Below are 22514 nucleotides of genomic sequence, written 5' to 3'. Positions count from 1 at the left end.
CGCACAGTCTAGTGGACGTTTTGTGCTGCCCATAGATGTAGGTTTCAGATCTGAACAAATCATAGCTTTTTATACTAGTACTTTCAGGTCGTTGGGAGTCAGTAATTTCTTTCCTATCAGATCTGAATGTTTGAACCAATACAGTTTTGACAGTAGAGATGGGGATACCTAGATCTAATTCAACTTCATCCTTGTTACACACTAATTTGGCTGCAATGTCTGTCTCATTATGATGGGTTATATTTATGTGTGAAGGTATCCATACAAAGGAGATTCGAGACCCTTTACGATTTTTTTTTTTTTTATTAAGTTATGAGGTACATCTGCATTAGTGCAGCTACCCTAGACTATATGAAGTGGAGTACAGTGTGTCAAAAAAGCTAACTAGGTGATGCTATAAAATCCCCATCACACAGGATGGTTAGTCATACAGAGGCATGTGATAAGCGGTCTGCACTGGCAGACTTCGGATGCATTTTGAGGATATCAACAACACAAGATTGAATAAGGTAGCAGTGGTAATACAAGTCCCCATCTCGCAGGATGGTTAGTCATACAGAGCCATGTGTTTAATAGCCTGCACTGGCAAATTTTGGGTATACTGTGAGGATATCTTCAAGAATACGAGAGTGAATAAAGTAATTGCAAAGCTCCAGGTACCTCATGCCAACTGGTCTGAAAGGTCTAATAACTGGGCATTCAGTGATGTAGTGCGGGAGATCATGCCGTAGTTCCTGCTCACAGAGTTTGCAACTGGAGTGCTCAGGATTGGGAGACCCGTCACCTGCAGCCACCTGCCACAGGTAACGGTAACCCAACCTGATCCTTGCAACCACTGTGTCGCACAGTCTAGTGGACGTTTTGTGCTGTCCATAGATGTAGGTTTCAGATCTGAACAAATCATAGCTTTTTATACTAGTACTTTCAGGTCGTTGGGAGTCAGTAAGTTCTTTTCTATCAGATCTGAATGTTTGGACCAATACAGTTTTGACAGCAGAGATGGGGATACCTAGATCTAATTCAACTTCAAACTTGTTACTCGCTAATTTGGCTGCAATGTCTGTCTCATTATGATGGGTTATATTTATGTGTGAAGGTATCCATACAAAGGAGATTCGAGACCCTTTACTCTGTGCATCAATTAGGTCATTTATAATTGGGAGTGCACTCTAACTGCCAAACAACTCTATGGGAAACACATCTAACATTTCAGAACTGACCGTGAAAATTGCATGCTGGGAAGAGAGAAGTCTCTGTAAATGCCGATGTTTCCTGAAAGGATTTTACACGTGCTTACACCTACTGGCCTATGACACTCCCATACCCAACAAGATTCACCTTGGAAAGTTAGGTGAAGCTACCCCCGAGCGTCTGGCCTCCAACCTCAGACAGACAGACACATTTTATTTTATTGATATAAATATAAGATTGTCGGCGTTGACGCGTGAACTATGTATGCACTTGTCAATCACACACACACATATATGACACTATACATGACAATAGAATAATATTATATATGACAATGGAATGACACTATATGACATTATATTTACACACTATAACATAAACTATAATTTAACAGTTCGTTGACAAATTGTTCACAAATGAACCAAAAGTGCCAAAAAGTACCATGTTGACATTGTAAATTCTTTAATACTTTTAGACATCATTTCAATTGCAAAATAACCATTCACTGGACTCATCAAGGATGGAGAACCTATTGGAGGTTTCCTTCTAACTTAGGGGTGTTGCACATTCTTCTATGCTACTATGTCAGCATGTACTATATCCCATTCACTCACAGGATGAACGACGGTGCCCAGTACTGCTACAGTGGCGGTATATTCACTCACAGGATGAACGACGCTGCCCAGTACTGCTACAGTAGCGGTATATTCACTCACAGGATGAACGACGCTGCCCAGTACTGCTACAGTAGCGGTATATTCACTCACAGGATGAACAACGCTGCCCAGTACTGCTACAGTAGCGGTATATTCACTCACAGGATGAACGACGGTGCCCAGTACTGCTACAGTGGCGGTATATTCACTCACAGGATGAACGACGCTGCCCAGTACTGCTACAGTGGCGGTATATTCACTCACAGGATGAACAACGCTGCCCAGTACTGCTACAGTAGCGGTATATTCACTCACAGGATGAACAACGCTGCCCAGTACTGCTACAGTAGCGGTATATTCACTCACAGGATGAACAACGCTGCCCAGTACTGCTACAGTGGCGGTATATTCACTCACAGGATGAACAACGCTGCCCAGTACTGCTACAGTAGCGGTATATTCACTCACAGGATGAACGACGCTGCCCAGTACTGCTACAGTAGCGGTATATTCACTCACAGGATGAACAACGCTGCCCAGTACTGCTACAGTGGCGGTATATTCACTCACAGGATGAACGACGCTGCCCAGTACTGCTACAGTGGCGGTATATTCACTCACAGGATGAACGACGCTGCCCAGTAAACCCGTCGAGTTATCAAGAGAGGAAGAGAATCGATATGACCGTCACAGAAGCATTAAAAGGGAATCGGATTCTCTCACCAGATAAGGAGAAAGACTTGAGAGTGGACGTAATCCCAAACATAACACCACACACACGCAATCACAGAATCTATAGCTGACGGCACATGCCAAGCCTGACAACATGTGGATAGAGCCTCCTGGGTCTCTGACAAAGGCGCCTTCCAACTGTTATTCAGTACCAAACATAAGACTCAGTAGTAACCACAACATCCGGAGCTGAGGGGACTGAGCTATGAAGAAAGACTGATGGGAACAGGACCTCATCACACTAGAAAAAGGAACACGAGGAGACATGTTTACGATACACAAGATCTTAGAAGAAACTGACTATGATGACGAAGGCACAATGGGGAGACACAGGGAAGTTAGACTCAAATGTATCAGACAAAAATACTTTAACGTAAAATTTGCATTTGTATGAATTTTAGAGAAATTGTTTAAACTAACTGAAGACATTTTTAAGACATAAATATGGCAAGAAATGCGAGTGAAGAGAGTACAATTGCATTAAATTTCATATATAAGGAAAGGCAGAGCTTAGGAGCTTAAACTCGTCCCTGCAAAATGCAACTAGGTGAGTACATATCGCTGCATTTAAGAGAGTACAATTTGGTGAGCACATCTTAGCGAGTACATATACGTGAGCACATCTTAGCGAGTACATATACGTGAGCACATCTTAGCGAGTACATATACGTGAGAACATCTAGTTGAGTACATCTTGGTGAGTACATCTAGGCGAGTACATCTACGTGAGTACATCTAGGCGATATGAAAGCCTTTGTCATACGCCCCCTTAGCAGGCTGAAGGTGGACTTCCAGCTGAGTGAGTTGCATCTTGGTACATGTACTCAAGAAAATAAACCCCTAAATGCCCCCTAAGAACCCCTAAGTACACTAAGACCCTCTAAGAACCCCTAAGAACATATATAAGACCCTCTAAGAACCCCCAAGAACATATATAAGACCCTCTAAGAACCCCCAAGAACATATATAAGACCCTCTAAGAACCCCCAAGAACATATATAAGACCCTCTAAGAACCCCCAAGAACATATATAAGACCCTCTAAGAACCCCTAAGAACATATATAAGACCCTCTAAGAACCCCCAAGAACATATATAAGACCCTCTAAGAACCCCTAAGAACATATATAAGACCCTCTAAGAACCCCTAAGAACATATATAAGACCCTCTAAGAAGCAGCAAGATCTCCTAAAAACCAGCAAGAACCCCTATGAACCTCTAAGCTTTGGGAGCAAGCTCAGAAAAATATGCATTACTGGAAATTACTAATAAAGATAATTAGGAACAAAGTAGCATATCACCTAGAGGGAGGCGCTTCGTATCCTAGTGTAAGAATAGATTTATGGAACCTCGCGGAAAGACAAGGTACCAATGGTCAAGCTTGCACACGCACGCACGCACGCACACACACGCACGCACGCACGCACGCACACACACGCACTCGTTCCTCTCAATGTTTGCCGACGATGCAAAAATTATGAGGAGGATTGAAACAGAGGATGATAGTAGGAGGCTACAAGATGACCTGGATAGACTGAGTGAATGGTCCAACAAATGGCTGTTGAAGTTCAACCCGAGTAAATGCAAAGTAATGAAACTAGGCAGTGGAAACAGGAGGCCAGGCACAGGATACAGAATAGGAGATGAAGTACTTAATGAAACAGACAGAGAGAAAGATCTAGGAGTTGATATCACACCAAACCTGTCTCCTGAAGCCCACATAAAGAGAATAACGTCTGTGGCATATGCGAGGCTGGCTAACATCAGAACGGCGTTCAGGAACCTGTGTAAGGAATCATTCAGAATCTTGTACACCACATATGTAAGACCAATCCTGGAGTATGCGGCCCCAGCATGGAGCCCGTACCTTGTCAAGCACAAGACGAAGCTGGAAAAAGTCCAAAGGTATGCTACTAGACTAGTCCCAGAACTAAGAGGCATGAGTTATGAGGAAAGGCTGCGGGAAATGCACCTCACGACACTGGAAGACAGAAGAGTAAGGGGGGACATGATCACAACCTACAAAATCCTCAGGGGAATCGACCGGGTAAACAAGGATGAACTTTTCAACACTGGTGGGACGCGAACAAGGGGACACAGGTGGAAGCTGAGTACCCAAATGAGCCACAGAGACGTTAGAAAGAACTTTTTCAGTGTCAGAGTAGTTAGCAAATGGAATGCATTAGGAAGTGATGTGGTGGAGGCTGACTCCATTCACAGTTTCAAATGTAGATATGATAGAGCCCAATAGGCTCAGGAATCTGTACACCAGTTGATTGACGGTTGAGAGGCGGGACCAAAGAGCTAGAGCTCAACCCCCGCAAGCACAATTAGGCGAGTACAATTAGGTGAGTACACACGCACACACACACACACACACACACTGTTACGGCCCTCTCGGGACGCAACGGGGTTCTCACTCTGATGGTGTTAGAGGAAGATATAAGTATCCGTTCCCAAGCCAGTAGTGGCTATCAAGGGATGAGATCCGTGACGCAAGTAACTTAAAGGGAGTAGGGAAAGAAAGCTAAGAACTTAATATAATATAATCTTCACCATCACCATTTAAATATATAAAATAATAGAGTACACAAGGGGGAGGGGTATTAACACTTTACAAAGGGGATCATGCACAAACTAGTCTTCTGCTGAAGACTCTTGATTAAGAAGCTAGGTGCCGAGTCCGCGGTGCTTTCTTCGTGGCCTCAAGACGTGTCCTCTGAGAACGCCGAGCCTACCCTGGCCACAGGTCAGCCACAACACAGGTCCACTGGGGGCACCGTCGTGGAGGCCGTCAACCACACGTCCAGCAGGTCTGCTGGCAGGTACTGAGCCACCAAGGCTGGTACGGCCACTCCACGAACGATAAAAGGGGTATGCCCTAGACAGGAGTCTCGTGTGATATCACCAATCACCCTCCTGTCCTCAATACCCCAGTGGATTATCGTCTCCAACCGTCGGTCCCGGGTAAATCCTTCCACTGCCACTCCACTGGCAGGCTTAACACACCACAGTGTTCTTCCGGGGGGACGACGTCACAACAGCTGCAGCAAACTTCACAGTATGGAGACTGGCTGCCTCGGGTAGACTGACTCCACCTTCAACACAGTGGTCCCAGGTCGACTCTGTAAGCAGACACGTCATCAATAACCGGGACACTAATACATCTTACTTACGGGCTTCAGATACAAACGCTTGACGTATCCAGTCCATAGATGGCGCTGTCGTCGGAGCACCACCTCACCAGAGGTCAGGAGCGGCGGTGTTGAGCGCTGAACCAGACTGGAAACTGGTCCTCGAGGCCAGTACACGCTGTCCTCACTAGGTGTCGTCGTTCGTTTGGCGGGGATTTCGGGAGCTGACCCACAGATGGCGTGTTTGTCACTGCTCCAGGTTCGGACGCTGGATCCGGGTTCGTAACACACACACACACACACACACACACACACACACACACACTAAGGGTGTACATAGGTACGTACACACACACCATATCATTCCTTCACTTGCGTGACCCAGCATAGAGGCCAGGCCTTATGTTTGGAGAGTATGGGGAGATCCCTCTATAAGGGTATATATGTATGTATGTATATATATATATATATATATATATATATATATATATATATATATATATATATATATATATATATATATATATATATATATATATATATATGTCGTACCTAGTAGCCAGAACGCACTTCTCAGCCTACTATGCAAGGCCCGATTTGCCTAATAAGCCAAGTTTTCATGAATTAATTGTTTTTCAGCTACCTAACCTAACCTAACCTATAAAGATAGGTTAGGTTAGGTTAGGTAGGGTTGGTTAAGTTCGGTCATATATCTACGTTAATTTTAACTCCAATAAAAAAAAAATTTCCTCATACATAATGAAATGGGTAGCTTTATCATTTCATAAGAAAAAAATGAGAGAAAATATATTAATTCAGGAAAACTTGGCTTATTAGGCAAATTGGGCCTTGTATAGTAGGCCAAGAACTGCGTTCTGGCTACTAGGTACGATATATATATATATATATATATATATATATATATATATATATATATATATATATATATATATATATATATATATATATATATATATATATATATATATATATTTTTTTTTTTCTGGGGCCCTTCCTTTCACTCTGTCTCTCTCTCTCGCTCCTTCTGACTCCCTCCTTCCCTCTCTATCCTTCCCTCCCTATCTTTCACTTTCACCCTCGATGGACTGAGTAAAGCAGGCGACGCCTTTCTCCTCGCTCCAAGCCCATTCCTCACTCCAAACAAAAGAACAAAGACACTATTTAACAAAATATAACTACCAACCGACACACAAATTTCACTGTAATGAAAGATGACATTTTTCGAAATAAAAGTTACTTAGGGTAACCAAAAAAAAACCTACACTAATGCGTTTATGTAAATATCTGAACTACACGACGTCTTTCCGCACGCTCCTGAGTGAATTGATTCGCTGAGATTTGTTGATTAGTCGTTGAGATTCGTTGATTAGTCGCTGAGATTCGTTGATTAGTCGTTGAGATTCGTTGATTAGTCGCTGAGATTCGTTGATTAGTCGTTGAGATTCGTTGATTAGTCGTTGAGATTCGTTGATTAGTCGCTGAGATTCGTTGATTAGTCGTTGAGATTCGTTGATTAGTCGCTGAGATTCGTTGATTAGTCGCTGAGATTCGTTGATTAGTCGTTGAGATTCGTTGATTAGTCGCTGAGATTCGTTGATTAGTCGTTGAGATTCGTTGATTAGTCGTTGAGATTCGTTGATTAGTCGCTGAGATTCGTTGATTAGTCGTTGAGATTCGTTGATTAGTCGCTGAGATTCGTTGATTAGTCGTTGAGATTCGTTGATTAGTCGTTGAGATTCGTTGATTAGTCGTTGAGATTCGTTGATTAGTCGTTGAGATTCAGACCTTCATAATGAATTCACGAAAGTGTGAAAAACTTAGTGTATTTCAAATCCTTACATAAGATACATCAGTATATATTAATGTACATTGTTTTTGTAATGTCTATGGTATTATGTCTGTAATAACACAGTACATCGAGGTGAGTACACACATCCACACCCACACCCACCTCACAGTTTCAAATGTAGATATGATAGAGCCCAGTAGGCTCAAGAATCTGTACACCAGTTGATTGACGGTTGAGAGGCGGGACCAAAGAGCCAGAGCTCAAACACCCTCCCCCCCCCCCTGAAGCACAATTAGGTGAGTACACACACACACCAAAGAACCGACACGCAACCATACATACATGCTAATAGATATGGTAATAGGCATGCCTATATGCATGGGTATAGGCACTGTAATTAGTATAGACATAGGCATAGGAATAATAATAGGAATAGGCAGTGAAATAGACACATGTATGCCCACAACGGGTTGTGAGTCCAGAATTCTTAGATGAAGAGTTTAAGAATATTGATTCGATTGGTCTCAAGCTTTGTTACCCACTGAGGTTTTTTTGTAAGTTTGCCGTAGCAAAGCACGTCGTGCATATTATAATAATATATGCAGAGAAAAAATTCGCCCAAAGAATGTGTTATGTTTACCATATTTCTCTGGGTTTGAGAATATTGTCAAGGCCTTGAAACTTTTTGATATACATGTATTGTTTAGTTACGAAAATACTGTTGGTAAGCTATTAGTTAGGAACAGCCCTCGTAGTGATAATTGTGTCATTTATAAAATATCTTGTAAAGACTGTAATAAGTTCTATGTTGGGCAAACATCTAAAGATTTGAAATGTAGAATTTCACAACATAAATACTCTGTAAGACATGGCCAGTTGTCTAATGCTTTGTTTGTTCATCTGTCAGAAGATGCTCACCAAATTGATTGGTAGATGGCTTCTTCAATAACGAATTGTAAAAGCACTTATAACAGGAACATAATTGAATCTGCTTTAATACAGATTACAAAAGAAAGTAATTTGAACATTAGCAGTGGTTTATATAACTTAAATCCATTTTTGATAAATCAATTAAAGGGCGATATGAGTAGGATCATTGAAACACATTTGTCTCACTAATTCATTGTAAATATTTACTATCTTATGCTATTATTATCCATGTGTGGAACTATTGGTGGGTAAGAATAGGAGCTGCATCGTATGGGCCAATAGGCCTTCTGCAGTTCTTATGCGGCTCATATTTGTGTCTACCTAATTCCCATTCATTTGTCATTGTACCTCACCTCACTCCACCTCTCTCTCTCCTGCCTATATATATGTCCAATACTTGACCTGTAAATCATTCCTTCTGAAGATGTATTAATATACGAAAGTACTTAAGGAAATTCCTGTTTCAATTCTTCCTCATTAGTCTGACACTGTCATATATATATCTATATATATTTTCAGGTGTGGATGCAGGTATACCTACATATGTGCGAAAATCCAATGCCGGTCACACAAGAGGAACAAAAAATATATAGATGCCAATCAGTAAGATGGATTGACTGACGCAAGGGGGGGTGAAGAGAAAGGTGTCTTCAACAGCGACACATACGCGAGTGGGGACACACGCGAGTGTGTTTGGGGGAGGCTGAAGGGGGGAACTGTATCACCTGCTGGACACACACACACACACACACACACAACCTCGGCTTTTCCTATTTCTCTCTCTTTCTCTCAACCCCCTTCCGAGCTGCTGCCTTGTCTACCAGATAGGCTCTCTCTCTCTCTCTCTCTCTCTCTCTCTCTCTCTCTCTCTCTCTCTCTCTCTCTCTCTCTCTCTCTCTCTCTCTCTCTCTCTCTCTCTCTCTCTCTCTCTCTCTCTCTCGCGTGGTGAGGAAGGTCAGGGGACACGGCATCGATCCCATAGGACGTACCCTACCTGCGTCTGGGGAGACAGAGCCCCATAGTAGTGAGGGGTTCCTCCCAGTGCCTTGCTGGTGCAGCGAAGGATGGGGATGGAGGTGGGGGGGGCGGTGGTAGTAGTAGGGGGGGTTCGCCAGTGAGGGGTGGGGTGGGAGTTAGGGATAGAGATGAGTGATGAGAGACCGAAGGAAGGGAGGTATGTAGGTGTGGGAGAGGTAAAGTGGGGGGGAGGGGAAAGTTTGACGGGAAATACTAAAGGGAGAGAGGGTGGGTGGAGGTGTAGGTGGAAGGGGGGGAGAGATATAGGTGGGTGGGGGGTGTTAGTGGGGGGGGGGGAAGGTATAAGGGAAGCGATAATATTATGACGGGAGACTTATAATAAACGGAGGGAGGAGGGATGTTTACCAGTGGTGGTCAACGTTCTGTTGACTTCAAATACTATTAACAGCTAAAGTTTAGAACCCTGCTAGTGTACGACACTGAACGGCATTCAGTGTCGTTCGTTCGTTCAAGTCAACAGGTGGAATGTATTAGGCAGTGATGTGGTGGAGGCTGACCCCATACACAGTTTTAAATGTAGATATGATAGAGCCCAGTAGGCTCAGGAACCTGTACACCTGTTGATTGATAGTTGAGAGCCGGGACTAAAGAGCCAGAGCTCAACCCCCACAAGCACAACTAGGTGAATACGGTGAATACAGTTTTGGAGAGAGAGAGAGAGAGAGAGAGAGAGAGAGAGAGAGAGAGAGAGAGAGAGAGAGAGAGAGAGAGAGAAACAGTTGTATTTCTAATGTTTCTGGTTATGTAAAACCCACCGTATTGTTTATTTTTACGAAATAGCAAATGGCGAGAACCGTTGGGCAGTCGGGGTCCAGGAGCTTAAGCTCTGTCCTGCAAAACAAACCCACATTATATATTTGACAGAATTTAATTATTAGACAAACATACATCGGAAAAATAACTCCTTAAAATCAATAAAATTTGAGTTTTCATTTAAAAACATCGCCGCCCAGACCTCATATATGACATTCCGAACGCTTAGGTGTGTAGATTCCGAACGCCTGGGTTTAAATATTACGATCAATGATACTTGAATATTCCTAACCTATGCGTTTGAAACATCTCTTATTAGCCAAACTCTTAATACCTCAAGGCTGACATGTAAAATCTTTAGTAAGGGTGCACACACACACACACACACACACACGCACACGCACACGCACACGCACACGCACACACACATGCACGCACGCACGCACACACACACACACACACACACACACACACACACACACACACACACACACACACACACACACACACACACACACACACACACACACACACACACAGGTTTAACACAAGGGGAACACGCACAAGGGGACACAGGTGGAAACTGAGTGCCCAAATGAGCCACAGAGATATTAGAAAGAACTTTTTTAGTGTCAGAGTGGTTGACAAATGGAATGCATTAGGAAGTGATGTGGTGGAGGCTGACTCCATACACAGTTTCAAGTGTAGATATGACAGAGCCCGATAGGCTCATGAATCTGTACACCTGTTGATTGACGGTTGAGAGGCGGGACCAAAGAGCCAGAGCTCAACCCCCGCAAACACAACTAGGTGAGTACAACTAGGTGAGTACAGGTGAGCCAGGCGGGACCTGTGAGAGGCGGGACCAAAGAGCCAGAGCTCAACCCCCGCAAACACAACTAGGTGAGTACACACACACACACCAATTTCCCCATACGGAATTTCGACCGGAAAACGGCAATTGAAGGCGATCAGACCAATTCCAAACAAAACCCTTCCAATTCGGAACACGTATTTTCGCTTTTGTATTTTTTTCCCTCTCCGACCAACCAATTTCCGGGTGACTTTTCCCGCACAAACCTCCGCCACTGCGGGTAAAGATTTGTCAACAGCGAGTCGTCGACGGCGTGGCCTAATTAACCCGGTGATACCCATAATTACCTCAGGTCTAATGACGGTGATCGACGCGTAATTATACCTGCAGCACCCGTCCAGGTGAGCTGCAACCTTGCATCTGTCTCCCTCCCTCCATCCTCTCCTCCCTACCTCGGCGCTTCCGGGCACGCGCGGGTGGGAGAGAGAGAGAGAGAGAGAGAGAGAGAGAGAGAGAGAGAGAGAGAGAGAGAGAGAGAGAGAGAGACAGACAGACAGACAGACAGACAGACAGACAGACAGACAGACAGACAGACAGACAGACAGACAGACAGACAGACAGACAGACAGACAGACAGATTATATACGAATGACAAAATATAGCGAAACAGAACTGTAGCGAGACCTGATAGCAGAAGGAAAACGAAAAAATAAAATCGGATGAGAGGAAGAGAAAATATTCCCCCCATCAGGTAAGTTAATATTAGAGCTGCCAAGGTTTGGTGATGACAGGTGAGGCGTGGGAGGAGCGTACACAAACACACGCTCCCAGAACCAATGCCTTGAAGGAAATAGGGCTATAATATACCCGGTGGTATGCCAGGGGGGCACTCAGCTATATTTCTCACTCAGAGAGATATGGTGGAGGTCAGGCCACCTCCCCCCAACCACTCTCCCAAGGTCTCCAGCTCAGCAAACATTATGTTCACTCAGCAATTAAGGATTTTAACACCTGAGCCTCCAGCTGGCGTCTTCTACAAGTAACAGGAGACCATACAGCTGGCGTCTTCTACAAGTAACAGGAAACCATATAGCTGGCGTCTTCTACAAGTAACAGGAGACCATACAGCTAGCGTCTTCTACAAGTAACAATAGACCATCCAGCTGGCGTCTTCTACAAGTAACAGGAGACCATACAGCTGGCGTCTTCTACAAGTAACAGGAGACCATACAGCTGGCGTCTTCTACAAGTAACAGGAGACCATACAGCTAGCGTCTTCTACAAGTAACAATAGACCATACAGCTGGCGTCTTCTACAAGTAACAGAAGACCATCCAGCTGGCGTCTTCTACAAGTAACAATAGACCATCCAGCTAGCGTCGACAACCAGTAACAATAGACCATCCAGCTGGCGTCTTCTACAAGTAACAATAGACCATCCAGCTGGCGTCTTCTACAAGTAACAGGAGACCATCCAGCTGGCGTCTTCTACAAGTAACAGGAGACCATCCAGCTGGCGTCTTCTACAAGTAACAATAGACCATCCAGCTGGCGTCTTCTACAAGTAACAGGAGACCATACAGCTGGCGTCTTCTACAAGTAACAGGAGACCATACAGCTGGCGTCTTCTACAAGTAACAGGAGACCATACAGCTGGCGTCTTCTACAAGTAACAGGAGACCATACAGCTGGCGTCTTCTACAAGTAACAGAAGACCATACAGCTGGTGTCTTCTACAAGTAACAGAAGACCATACAGCTGGCGTCTTCTACAAGTAACAGAAGACCATACAGCTGGCGTCTTCTACAAGTAACAGGAGACCATACAGCTGGTGTCTTCTACAAGTAACAGGAGACCATACAGCTGGCGTCTTCTACAAGTAACAGAAGACCATACAGCTGGCGTCTTCTACAAGTAACAGAAGACCATACAGCTGGCGTCTTCTACAAGTAACAGGAGACCATACAGCTGGCGTCTTCTACAAGTAACAGGAGACCATACAGCTGGCGTCTTCTACAAGTAACAGGAGACCATACAGCTGGCGTCTTCTACAAGTAACAGAAGACCATACAGCTGGCGTCTTCTACAAGTAACAGGAGACCATACAGCTGGCGTCTTCTACAAGTAACAGGAGACCATACAGCTGGCGTCTTCTACAAGTAACAGGAGACCATACAGCTGGCGTCTTCTACAAGTAACAGGAGACCATACAGCTGGCGTCTTCTACAAGTAACAGAAGACCATACAGCTGGCGTCTTCTACAAGTAACAGGAGACCATACAGCTGGCGTCTTCTACAAGTAACAGGAGACCATATACCATCCTGTACATCAACAGGAAATTCCCTTCCCGATGAGTTGAAATTCTCAGGAAAAGGAAGTGTGAGTTGGGATGAGTTACCATCGGTACGTACAACCCGTGTTTGTGTGTCATGTGTGTGTGTAGTACAGTGTCACGTGTGTGGATGACAGTGTCACGTGTGTGGATGACAGTGTCGTATGTGTGTGGATGACAGTGTCACGTGTGTGGATGACAGTGTCACGAGGAGGCAGACGCCACACATGTATCGTGGAGATACTTGGTATACATGATAGAACACAATGTATTTCCCACCACCTTCAGTCAGACCTTTTATATCCTATCAATTCCTTTATCTACCGTATCAATTTCTTTGAGAATCTTGTATGTGGTGATTATGTCCCCTCTAGCTCTTCTTTCTCCCAGTGACGAGAGGTATAATTCCCGTAGTCTCTCCTCGTAGCTCATACCCCTCAGTTCGGGTACTAGTCTGGTGGCAAACCTTTGAACCTTTCCCAGTTTAGTCTTATGCTTGACTAGATATGGACTCCATGCTGGGGCTGCATACTCCAGGATTGGTCTGACATATGTGGTATACAAAGTTCTAAAAGATTCCTTACACAAGTTTCTAAAAACCGTTCTTATGTTAGCGAACCTGGCATATGCCGCTGATGTTATCCTCTTGATATGAGCTTCAGGGGACAGGTCTGACGTGATATCAACCCCCAGGTCTTTCTCTCTCTCTGACTCTTGAAATATTTCATCTCCCAAATGATACCTTGTATCTGCCCTCCTGCTCCCTACACCTATCTTCATTACATTACATTTGCTTGGGTTAAACTCTAACAACCATTTGTTCGACCATTCCTACAGCATGTCCAGGTCTTCTTGACCTGTTTGTGTGTGTGTGTATGTATATGTGTGTGTGTGTGTGTGTGTGTGTGTGTGTGTGTGTGTGTGTGTGTGTGTGTGTGTTCCATCTCCTTGCAGACAAATCAGCCATTATGACAACATTTTCCCGATCTTAACCCCGCGTCGCTGCCAAATGTGTCTGATATTGATCTAAAAGACAAAAATAATTCTCCCCCCTTCATATCAACTCACGAGTTGCAAGGCTCACGACACCTCTGGATAATGCAACACAGGAGTTGCTTGTGTTTATCATGTTTTTATGGAACGCAAAGCATAAACACGTGAGACAACACCACGGTATTGTGACATGCTGGGAGATGGAGATTATGGCCGGGGCTGACGAAATTACTGGTGTTGGAGGGAGTAGTAGGGGGTTGGAGGAGGAGGAGGGGGAAGAGGGGGTGGATCAGGAGGAGGGGGAAGAGGGGGTGGATCAGGGGGAGGGGGAAGAGGGGGTGGATCAGGAGGAGGGGGAAGAGGGGGGTGGATCAGGAGGAGGGGGAAGAGGGGGTGTATCAGGAGGAGGGGGAAGAGGGGGTGGATCAGGGGGAGGGGGAAGAGGGGGTGGATCAGGAGGAGGGGGAAGAGGGGGTGGATCAGGAGGAGGGGGAAGAGGGGGTGGATCAGGAGGAGGGGGAAGAGGGGGGGTGGATCAGGAGGAGGGGGAAGAGGGGGTGTATCAGGAGGAGGGGGAAGAGGGGGTGGATCAGGAGGAGGGGGAAGAGGGGGTGGATCAGGGGGAGGGGGAAGAGGGGGTGGATCAGGAGGAGGGGGAAGAGGGGGTGGATCAGGGGGAGGGGGAAGAGGGGGTGGATCAGGAGGAGGGGGAAGAGGGGGTGGATCAGGAGGAGGGGGAAGAGGGGGTGGATCAGGAGGAGGGGGAAGAGGGGGTGGATCAGGAGGAGGGGGAAGAGGGGGTGGATCAGGAGGAGGGGGAAGAGGGGGTGGATCAGGAGGAGGGGGAAGAGGGGGTGTATCAGGAGGAGGGGGAAGAGGGGGTGGATTAGGAAGAGGGGGAAGAGGGGGTGTATCAGGAGGAGGGGGGAAGAGGGGGTGGATCAGGAGGAGGGGAAAGAGGGGGTAGATCAGGAGGAGGGGGAAGAGGGGAGGGGGCGGATCAGGAGGAGGTGTGAGGGGTGGGAGAGGAGGAATGACTGTGAGGGTGCTATTTAACTCACATGATATACACAACCTTCCACCAGCACCGCTCCTGTGCCCGGTAAGTCCACTACGGGCTCACCATAGCCCGTGCTACTTGGAACGTGTTCCGAGTAGCTGAATCTATAACAACAACCACCTTCCTATAACTTGTCACACCTCTCGCCTTGACGAACGACTCAGAAGTCACCAGAACGAGCTACACAATTTGTGCAAACTTCAACACATCGACAAATTAGATGATTACATTAGCCAAGTCCTACTTATTTACTCTTTATTAAGCGTGCTTTTACGATCGAGCTGTAATCTCTTGGACTCATCTATTTCTAACCGTCGGTTGTCTAATGTTCGGATTTCCTATCTATTTTCCTCTATCATATCTACCACATATTTCTCTTTAACACACACACACACACACACACACACACACACACACACACACACACACACACACACACACACACACACACACACACACACACACAGGAGGCCAAATACAAGGTATCATCTGGGAGAGGAAATTCTTCAGGGGTCAGAGAAAGAAAAAGACTTGGGAGTTGATATCACGCCAGACCTGTCTCCTGCAGCACATATCAAGAGGATAACATCAGCGGCATATGCCAGGCTGGCCAACATACGAACGGCATTCAGAAACTTGTGTAAGGAATCATTCAGAACTTTGTATACCACATATGTCAGACCAATCCTGGAGTATGCAGCTCCAGCATGGAGTCCATATCTAGTCAAGGACAAGACTAAACTGGAAAAGGTTCAAAGGTTTGCCACCAGACTTAGTACCCGAGCTGAGAGGTATGAGCTACGAGGAGAGACTACGGGAATTAAACCTCACTTCGCTGGAAGACAGAAGAGTTAGGGGGGACATGATCACCACATTCAAGATTCTGAAGGGAATTGATAGGGTAGATAAAGACAGGCTATTTAACACAAGGGGCACACGCACAAGGGGACACAGGTGGAAACTGAGTGCCCAAATGAGCCACAGAGATATTAGAAAGAACTTTTTTAGTGTCAAAGTGGTTGACAAATGGAATGCACTAGGAAGTAATGTGGTGGAGGCTGACTCCATACACAGTTTTCAAGTGTAGATATGATACAGCCCAGTAGGCTCAGGAACCTGTACACCAGTTGATTGACAGTTGAGAGGCGGGAACCAAAGAGCCAAAGCTGAACCCCCGCAAGCACAAATAGGTGAGTACACACAGCGGCCAGCATTAGCCTAGAATAAGAGGTAAAGGCCGGGTAAGGAGCCTGTGGCTGAGTGGTCAGCGCTCTGGATTCGTAGTCCTATGGCCCGGAGATCGATCCCCCGACGATGGAGGAAACAAATTAGGCAGAGTTTCTTTCACCCCGATGCTCCTGTTACCTAGCAGAAAATAGGTACCTGGGAGTTAGACAGCTGCTACGGGCTGCTTCCTGGGTGTGTGTACTCACCTATTTGTGCCTGCAGGATCGAGCATTGACTCTTGGATCCCGCTTTTCTAGTCATGGGTTGTTTACAGCAATGACTCCGGTCCCATTTCCCTATCATATCTAGATTTAAAATTATGAATAGAGTTTGCCTCCACAATCTGCTCGTTAAAATGCATTCCATTTTTCCACTACTCTCACGCTAAAAGAAAACTTCCTAACATCTCTGTGACTCATCTGAGTTTCCAGCTTCCACCCATGTCCCCTCGTTGTTACTATTCCGTGTGAACATTTCGTCTATGTCCACTCTGTCAATCCCCCTGAGTATTTTATACGTTTCTATCATATCCCCCTCTCCCTTCTTTTTTCTAGTGTCGTAAGACTCAGTTCCTTCAGGCGCTCTTCATATCCCATCCCTCGTAACGAGGGACGAGTCTCGTTGCAAACCTCTGAACCTTTTCCAGTTTCATTATATGCTTCTTTAGATGGCGACTCCATGATGAGGCGGCATACTCTAAGACTGGCCTCACGTAGGCAGTGTAAAGCACCCTAAATACCTCCTTACTTAGGTTTCTGAATGATGTTCTAACTTTTGCCAGTGTAGAGTACGCTGCTGTCGTTATCCTATTTATATGTGCTTCAGGAGATGGATTAGGTGTTACGTCCACTCCCAGGTCTCTTTCTTGCGTCGACACAGGTAGGCAGTTCTCCTTCATTGTGTACTGTCCCTTTAGTCTCCTATCTCCTAGTCCCATTCCCATAACTTTACATTTGCTCGTGTTGAACTCCAGTAGCCATTTCTCTGTCCATCTTTGCAACCTGTTCAGGTCCTCTTGGAGGATCCTACAATCCTCATATGTCACAACTCTTCTCATCAACTTTGCATCATCCGCGAACATCGACATGTATGACTCTACTCCTGTAAACAAGTCGATAACGTATATTAGAAATAGAATTGGTCCCAGCACCGATCCTTGAGGTACTACACTCGTTACTGTTCGCCAGTCCGACTTCTCGCCCCTTACCGTAACTCTTTGACTCCTTCCTGTTAGGTAGTTCCTTCACCCATGCTAGGACCTTTCCGCTTACTCCCGCCTGCCTCTGAAGTTTGAATAGCAGTGTGCGTGTGTGTGTGTGTGTGTGTGTGTGTGTGTGTGTGTGTGTGTGTGTGTGTGTGTGTGTGTGTGTGTGTGTGTGTGTGATCATTCTTCGTGTGAAGCATGCGAGACTGCCATCAGGTTATGGGTGGAGCAGTATTACTACTTCTAACACAGTTACTACTGCTTATTCTTTCTCTCTCTCTCTCTCTCTCTCTCTCTCTCTCTCTCTCTCTCTCTCTCTCTCTCTCTCTCTCTCTCTCTCTCTCTCTCTCTCTCTCTCTCTCCTCGACTGTTCTCACCATTCCCCATCTTCCTCAACGTCTCCCCTACCTTACCCAACTTCTTCTCCTACATCTACCTCTACCTACTTTCCCTTTTATTTTGATGTCCCCCTTTCTCCCCCCCCCCCCCGATTCAAATAGCCCCTCCCCCCCTCCTCGCCACTCACACCCCCACAGCCCTGATCCATTAGTCTACCTCCCCCGGCCCGAACACCTGTGCTCTCTACAGGTGTTCCTTAGCAGCTGTTGGAGTCTGAATATGGTTTTGTTAGGCCAAACTGGCGCCGTCGTTTCTGGCGGCAGAGTACGCCACCCTCCATGCTACGCTACGAGGTGTCTACGCCACCCTCCACGCTACGCTACGAGGTGTCTACGCCACCCTCCACCCTACGCTACGAGGTGTCTACGTCACGCTACGCTACGAGGTACGAGTTGTCTATGCCACCCTCCACGCTACGCTACGAGGTGTCTACGCCACCCTCCACGCTATACTACGAGGTGTCTACGCCACCCTCCACCCTACGCTACTAGGAAAGGAAAGTGACTATAGCATGTATGACATATATACATAGCATGTATAACCTTTCTCATATAAGAAATAAATGTAATCCTATAAGTGTTAACATTATTATGAGGATAATCTGGCGTACATGGCGGGGAGGGGGGGGGGGGCATCGGTACTATGAGGTCAAGGGTACAGGAACCCGGGTTGTGCAGGTGTGGCCTCGCTGTTGTCACCTGTGTGCTGCTGGGGGAACACACGCACACACACACACACACACACACACACACACACACACACACACACACACACACACAACAGAACAACAGAACACTAGAGGGCAGACAAAGATACCAGAGCGCCAGGAATGAATACATCAGGGTGAGAAGAGAGGTAGAGAGGCAGTATGAAAATGACATAGCGAGCAAGGCAAAGACTCAACCCAAACTGCTGCACAGCCACATCAGGAGAAAAACAACAGAGAAGGAACAGGTAATGAAACTGAGGATAGGGGCAGAAAGATTCACTACAAACGACAAGGAAGTGTGCGAGGAACTCAATAAGAAATTCCAGGAAGTCTTCACCTCAGAGCAAGGAGAAGTCCCCAGAGATAAGGGAGGGAACATCAAACCAGACACCACTAGAGGAGTTTGTGATTACCAGTGGGGAGGTGAGGAAGCATCTGCTAGAGTTGGAGGTGACAAAGGCTATAGGCCCGGATGGAATCTCACCATGGATTCTAAAGGAAGAAGCAGAAGCTCTGTGCCTATCACTCTCCATGGTGTATAACAAGTCACTGGTAACAGGGGAACTGCCAAAAATTTGGAAGACGGCCAATGTAGTCCCAATATACAAGAAGGGTGATAGGCCGCAGACACTGAACTAGAGGCCAGTGTTCCTAACTTGCATTCCATGCAAGATGATGGAAAAGATTGTGTGAAAAAAGCTAGTGTAACATCTGGAGCGGAAGAACTTTGTAACACAACACCAGCATGGGTTCAGAGATGGCAAATCATGCCTAACAGGATTAATTGAGTTCTATGACCAGGCAACAAAAATCAGGCGCGATTGAGAGGGCTGGGTAGACTGCATATTCCTGGACTGCCAGAAACCTTTTGACACAGTACTACATAAGAGACTAATGCACTGTTTCTGATATACGTAAATGATCTGCCAGAAGGAATTGACTCGTTCCTTTCGATGTTTGCTGATGATGCAAAAATTATGAGGAGGATCAAGACAGAGGAGGATAGTATGAGGCTACAAGATGACCTAGACAAACTGAAGGAATGGTCCGACAAATGGCTACTAAAGATCAACCCAAGTAAATGTAAGGTAACAAAACTAGGAGGAGGAACTAGGAGGCCAGTCACTGGATACCGAATGGGAGATGAATTTCTTCACGAAACGGACAGAGAGAAAGATCTAGGAGTTGATATCACACTAAACCTGTCTCCTGAAGCCCACATCAAAAGAATAACATCGGCGGCCTATGTGAGGCTGGCTAACATCAGAACTGCTTTCAGAAACCTGTGTAAGGAATCCTTCAGAACCTTGTATACCACATATGTAAGGCCAATCCTGGAGTATGCAACCCCAGCATGGAGCCCGTACCTTGTCAAGCACAAGACGAAACTGGAAAAAGTTCAGAGGTATGCCACTAGGCTAGTCCCAGAACTTAGAGGCATGAGTTATGAGGACAGACTACGTGAACTGCACCTCACGTCGCTGGAAGACAGAAGAGCTAGGGAAGACATGATCACCACCTACAAAATTGTCAAGAGGAATTGGAGGGGGGTTAAAGACAAAATCTTTAGCACGGGTGGTAAGCGAACAAGGGGACACAGGTGGAAACTTAGTACCCAAATGAGCCACAGAGACATTAGAAAGAACTTTTTCAGTGTCAGAGTAGTTAACAGATGGAATGCATTAGGCAGTGATGTGGTGGAGGCTGACTCCATACACAGTTTCAAATGAACCAAAGCTCCAACTCCGCAAGCACAACTATGTGAGTTCACGCACGCGCATACACGCACGTCGAACGCACGAAAAGACGCACCCCGAACATACGCACGCCGAACGCATGCACGCACGAAGACAAGGTGACCGCCTGGAGAAGGGAGGAGGGAGGGGGGAGGGGGGTGTCGTGACCACGATGGTAGACAGCGGGGAGGGGGGGGGAGGGAGAGTTACCAACCACCACCAATGATGATCCGACAACACTCACAAGCACCATAATTCTCGGCGATTATTACAATTTGCTCGTCTAGCCGTCAACTACAGCCATTAGAGCATGCCAGAGCTGGTTATGTCGTTAATTCAATTGATGTTTCTGGAGCATTTACATGCGTCTGCCGCCTGATGCGACCAAGGAATGGGTAGTTAGTTGATCTTAGTTTACACTGTTATCTTGAGGTTATCTTGAGATGATTTCGGGGCTTTTCTAGTGTTTTTTAGTGTAGTTGACTTTGTTTTCTGACTACTGAAATAAATTGAATTTTTTTTTCCTCGTGTCATTTTTTTGTTAATGATTGCAAACTTGATTAAATTGTATTTTATGTAAGAGATTGATTGCTATGAACCAGGAGTCGATTATGTACTTTAAATACGAAAAATAGAATAGTGGCTGTATTATTTAACAATAAAAGAGCCATTGTATTATTTTAGAATAACACAGCCAATGTATTCTTTGTCCTGACCTCAGATTTCTATTTTCAAATACAAAACTCTTAATTAATATCGACTCACACCTCATACTCCGTAAAAAAAAACAAAAACAAATGCAACACTTTTTCCCCTAACCATAAACGTCCTAACCCAAACAACCCACCAAACCTATCAAGGGCGACGCGTAGAAAACGTCAATATTAGGGTTCAATAACTTCAACTAATACGTCGCACTTTGAAGGAAATGGTTGACTCAGTAAAAAAAAAAAAAGGCTTCGTGTTTAGGAAAAGAGAGAGAGAGAGAGAGAGAGAGAGAGAGAGAGAGAGAGAGAGAGAGAGAGAGAGAGAGAGAGAGAGAGAGAGAGAGAGAGAGAGAGAGAGAGAGAGAGAGAGAGAGAGAGAGAGAAAACGGGGGCTGCTGTTGCCAACTCAACAGTCACTGACCTGAGCGGCTTCAAGGTCATACTCTTCTATACCTGCGTATGTCCGCTTGTACCCCCTCTCTCTCTCTCTCTCTCTCTCTCTCTCTCTCTCTCTCTCTCTCTCTCTCTCTCTCTCTCTCTCTCTCTCAGCCCAGTGCCACGACACAACGCTGCCTGAGGCTTTGTTTACCTGTAGTCGATTGCCAGTTAGTGTTCTTCTACTTCTCAAGGCTCCATGCAGCCTTGAGGAGAGGCTTGTCTTGTGTGATAACTTGATTGGATAGGCTGTTGCTGGCAGCGGGCCGCAGGCTGATGTGCGCATTAATCAGAGTTGCGGTGTGGTGCGGTTGTCGGCAGTTGTTAAGTGCGCTGTCGTTTAGAGGACAAGTCACTCGTGTGTTTGGCATCTGGGGGGGTGCGTTCACTCTCACCCTATATGTCAAAGGTGCTCTCAAGCTTGAGTAAATAACTCCGTTTTCACTCGACAGGTAACATAAACTGGTGCGATCATTCCTCTCTCCACAACCTCCCTCTCCCCTCTTCCCCCCTCCCACGCTGCTCATCCCCCCCACCACCACCAGTATCTCCAACCACCCTCCCCACCATCACCCCTCCCACCCCCACCCTCCCCCAGGCCATCGCCATCCTGGGAATTGCGTAGTTAGTGTTTTTAACTCGATACGGCAGGT

General features: G+C 45.8%; 1 protein-coding gene across 1 annotated transcript in view; it reads right to left on the bottom strand.

The window, feature by feature from the left end:
• The window catches only part of LOC123762587 (transcriptional regulator Myc-A), a 227025-nt gene extending 204733 nt beyond the window's left edge, over window positions 1–22292 (bottom strand). Inside the window, exon 1 of the mRNA XM_069332437.1 lies at window positions 22016–22292. Coding sequence (XP_069188538.1) covers window positions 22016–22147 — 132 coding nt within the window. The 5' untranslated portion in view covers window positions 22148–22292. The remainder of the gene's footprint in view (window positions 1–22015) is intronic.
• Window positions 22293–22514: the final 222 nt, after the last annotated feature.

Source organism: Procambarus clarkii, chromosome 27 (genome assembly GCF_040958095.1).
Source record: "Procambarus clarkii isolate CNS0578487 chromosome 27, FALCON_Pclarkii_2.0, whole genome shotgun sequence".
Taxonomy (NCBI): Eukaryota; Metazoa; Arthropoda; class Malacostraca; order Decapoda; family Cambaridae; genus Procambarus; species Procambarus clarkii.
This window is presented reverse-complemented; position numbering and strand designations above follow the sequence as displayed.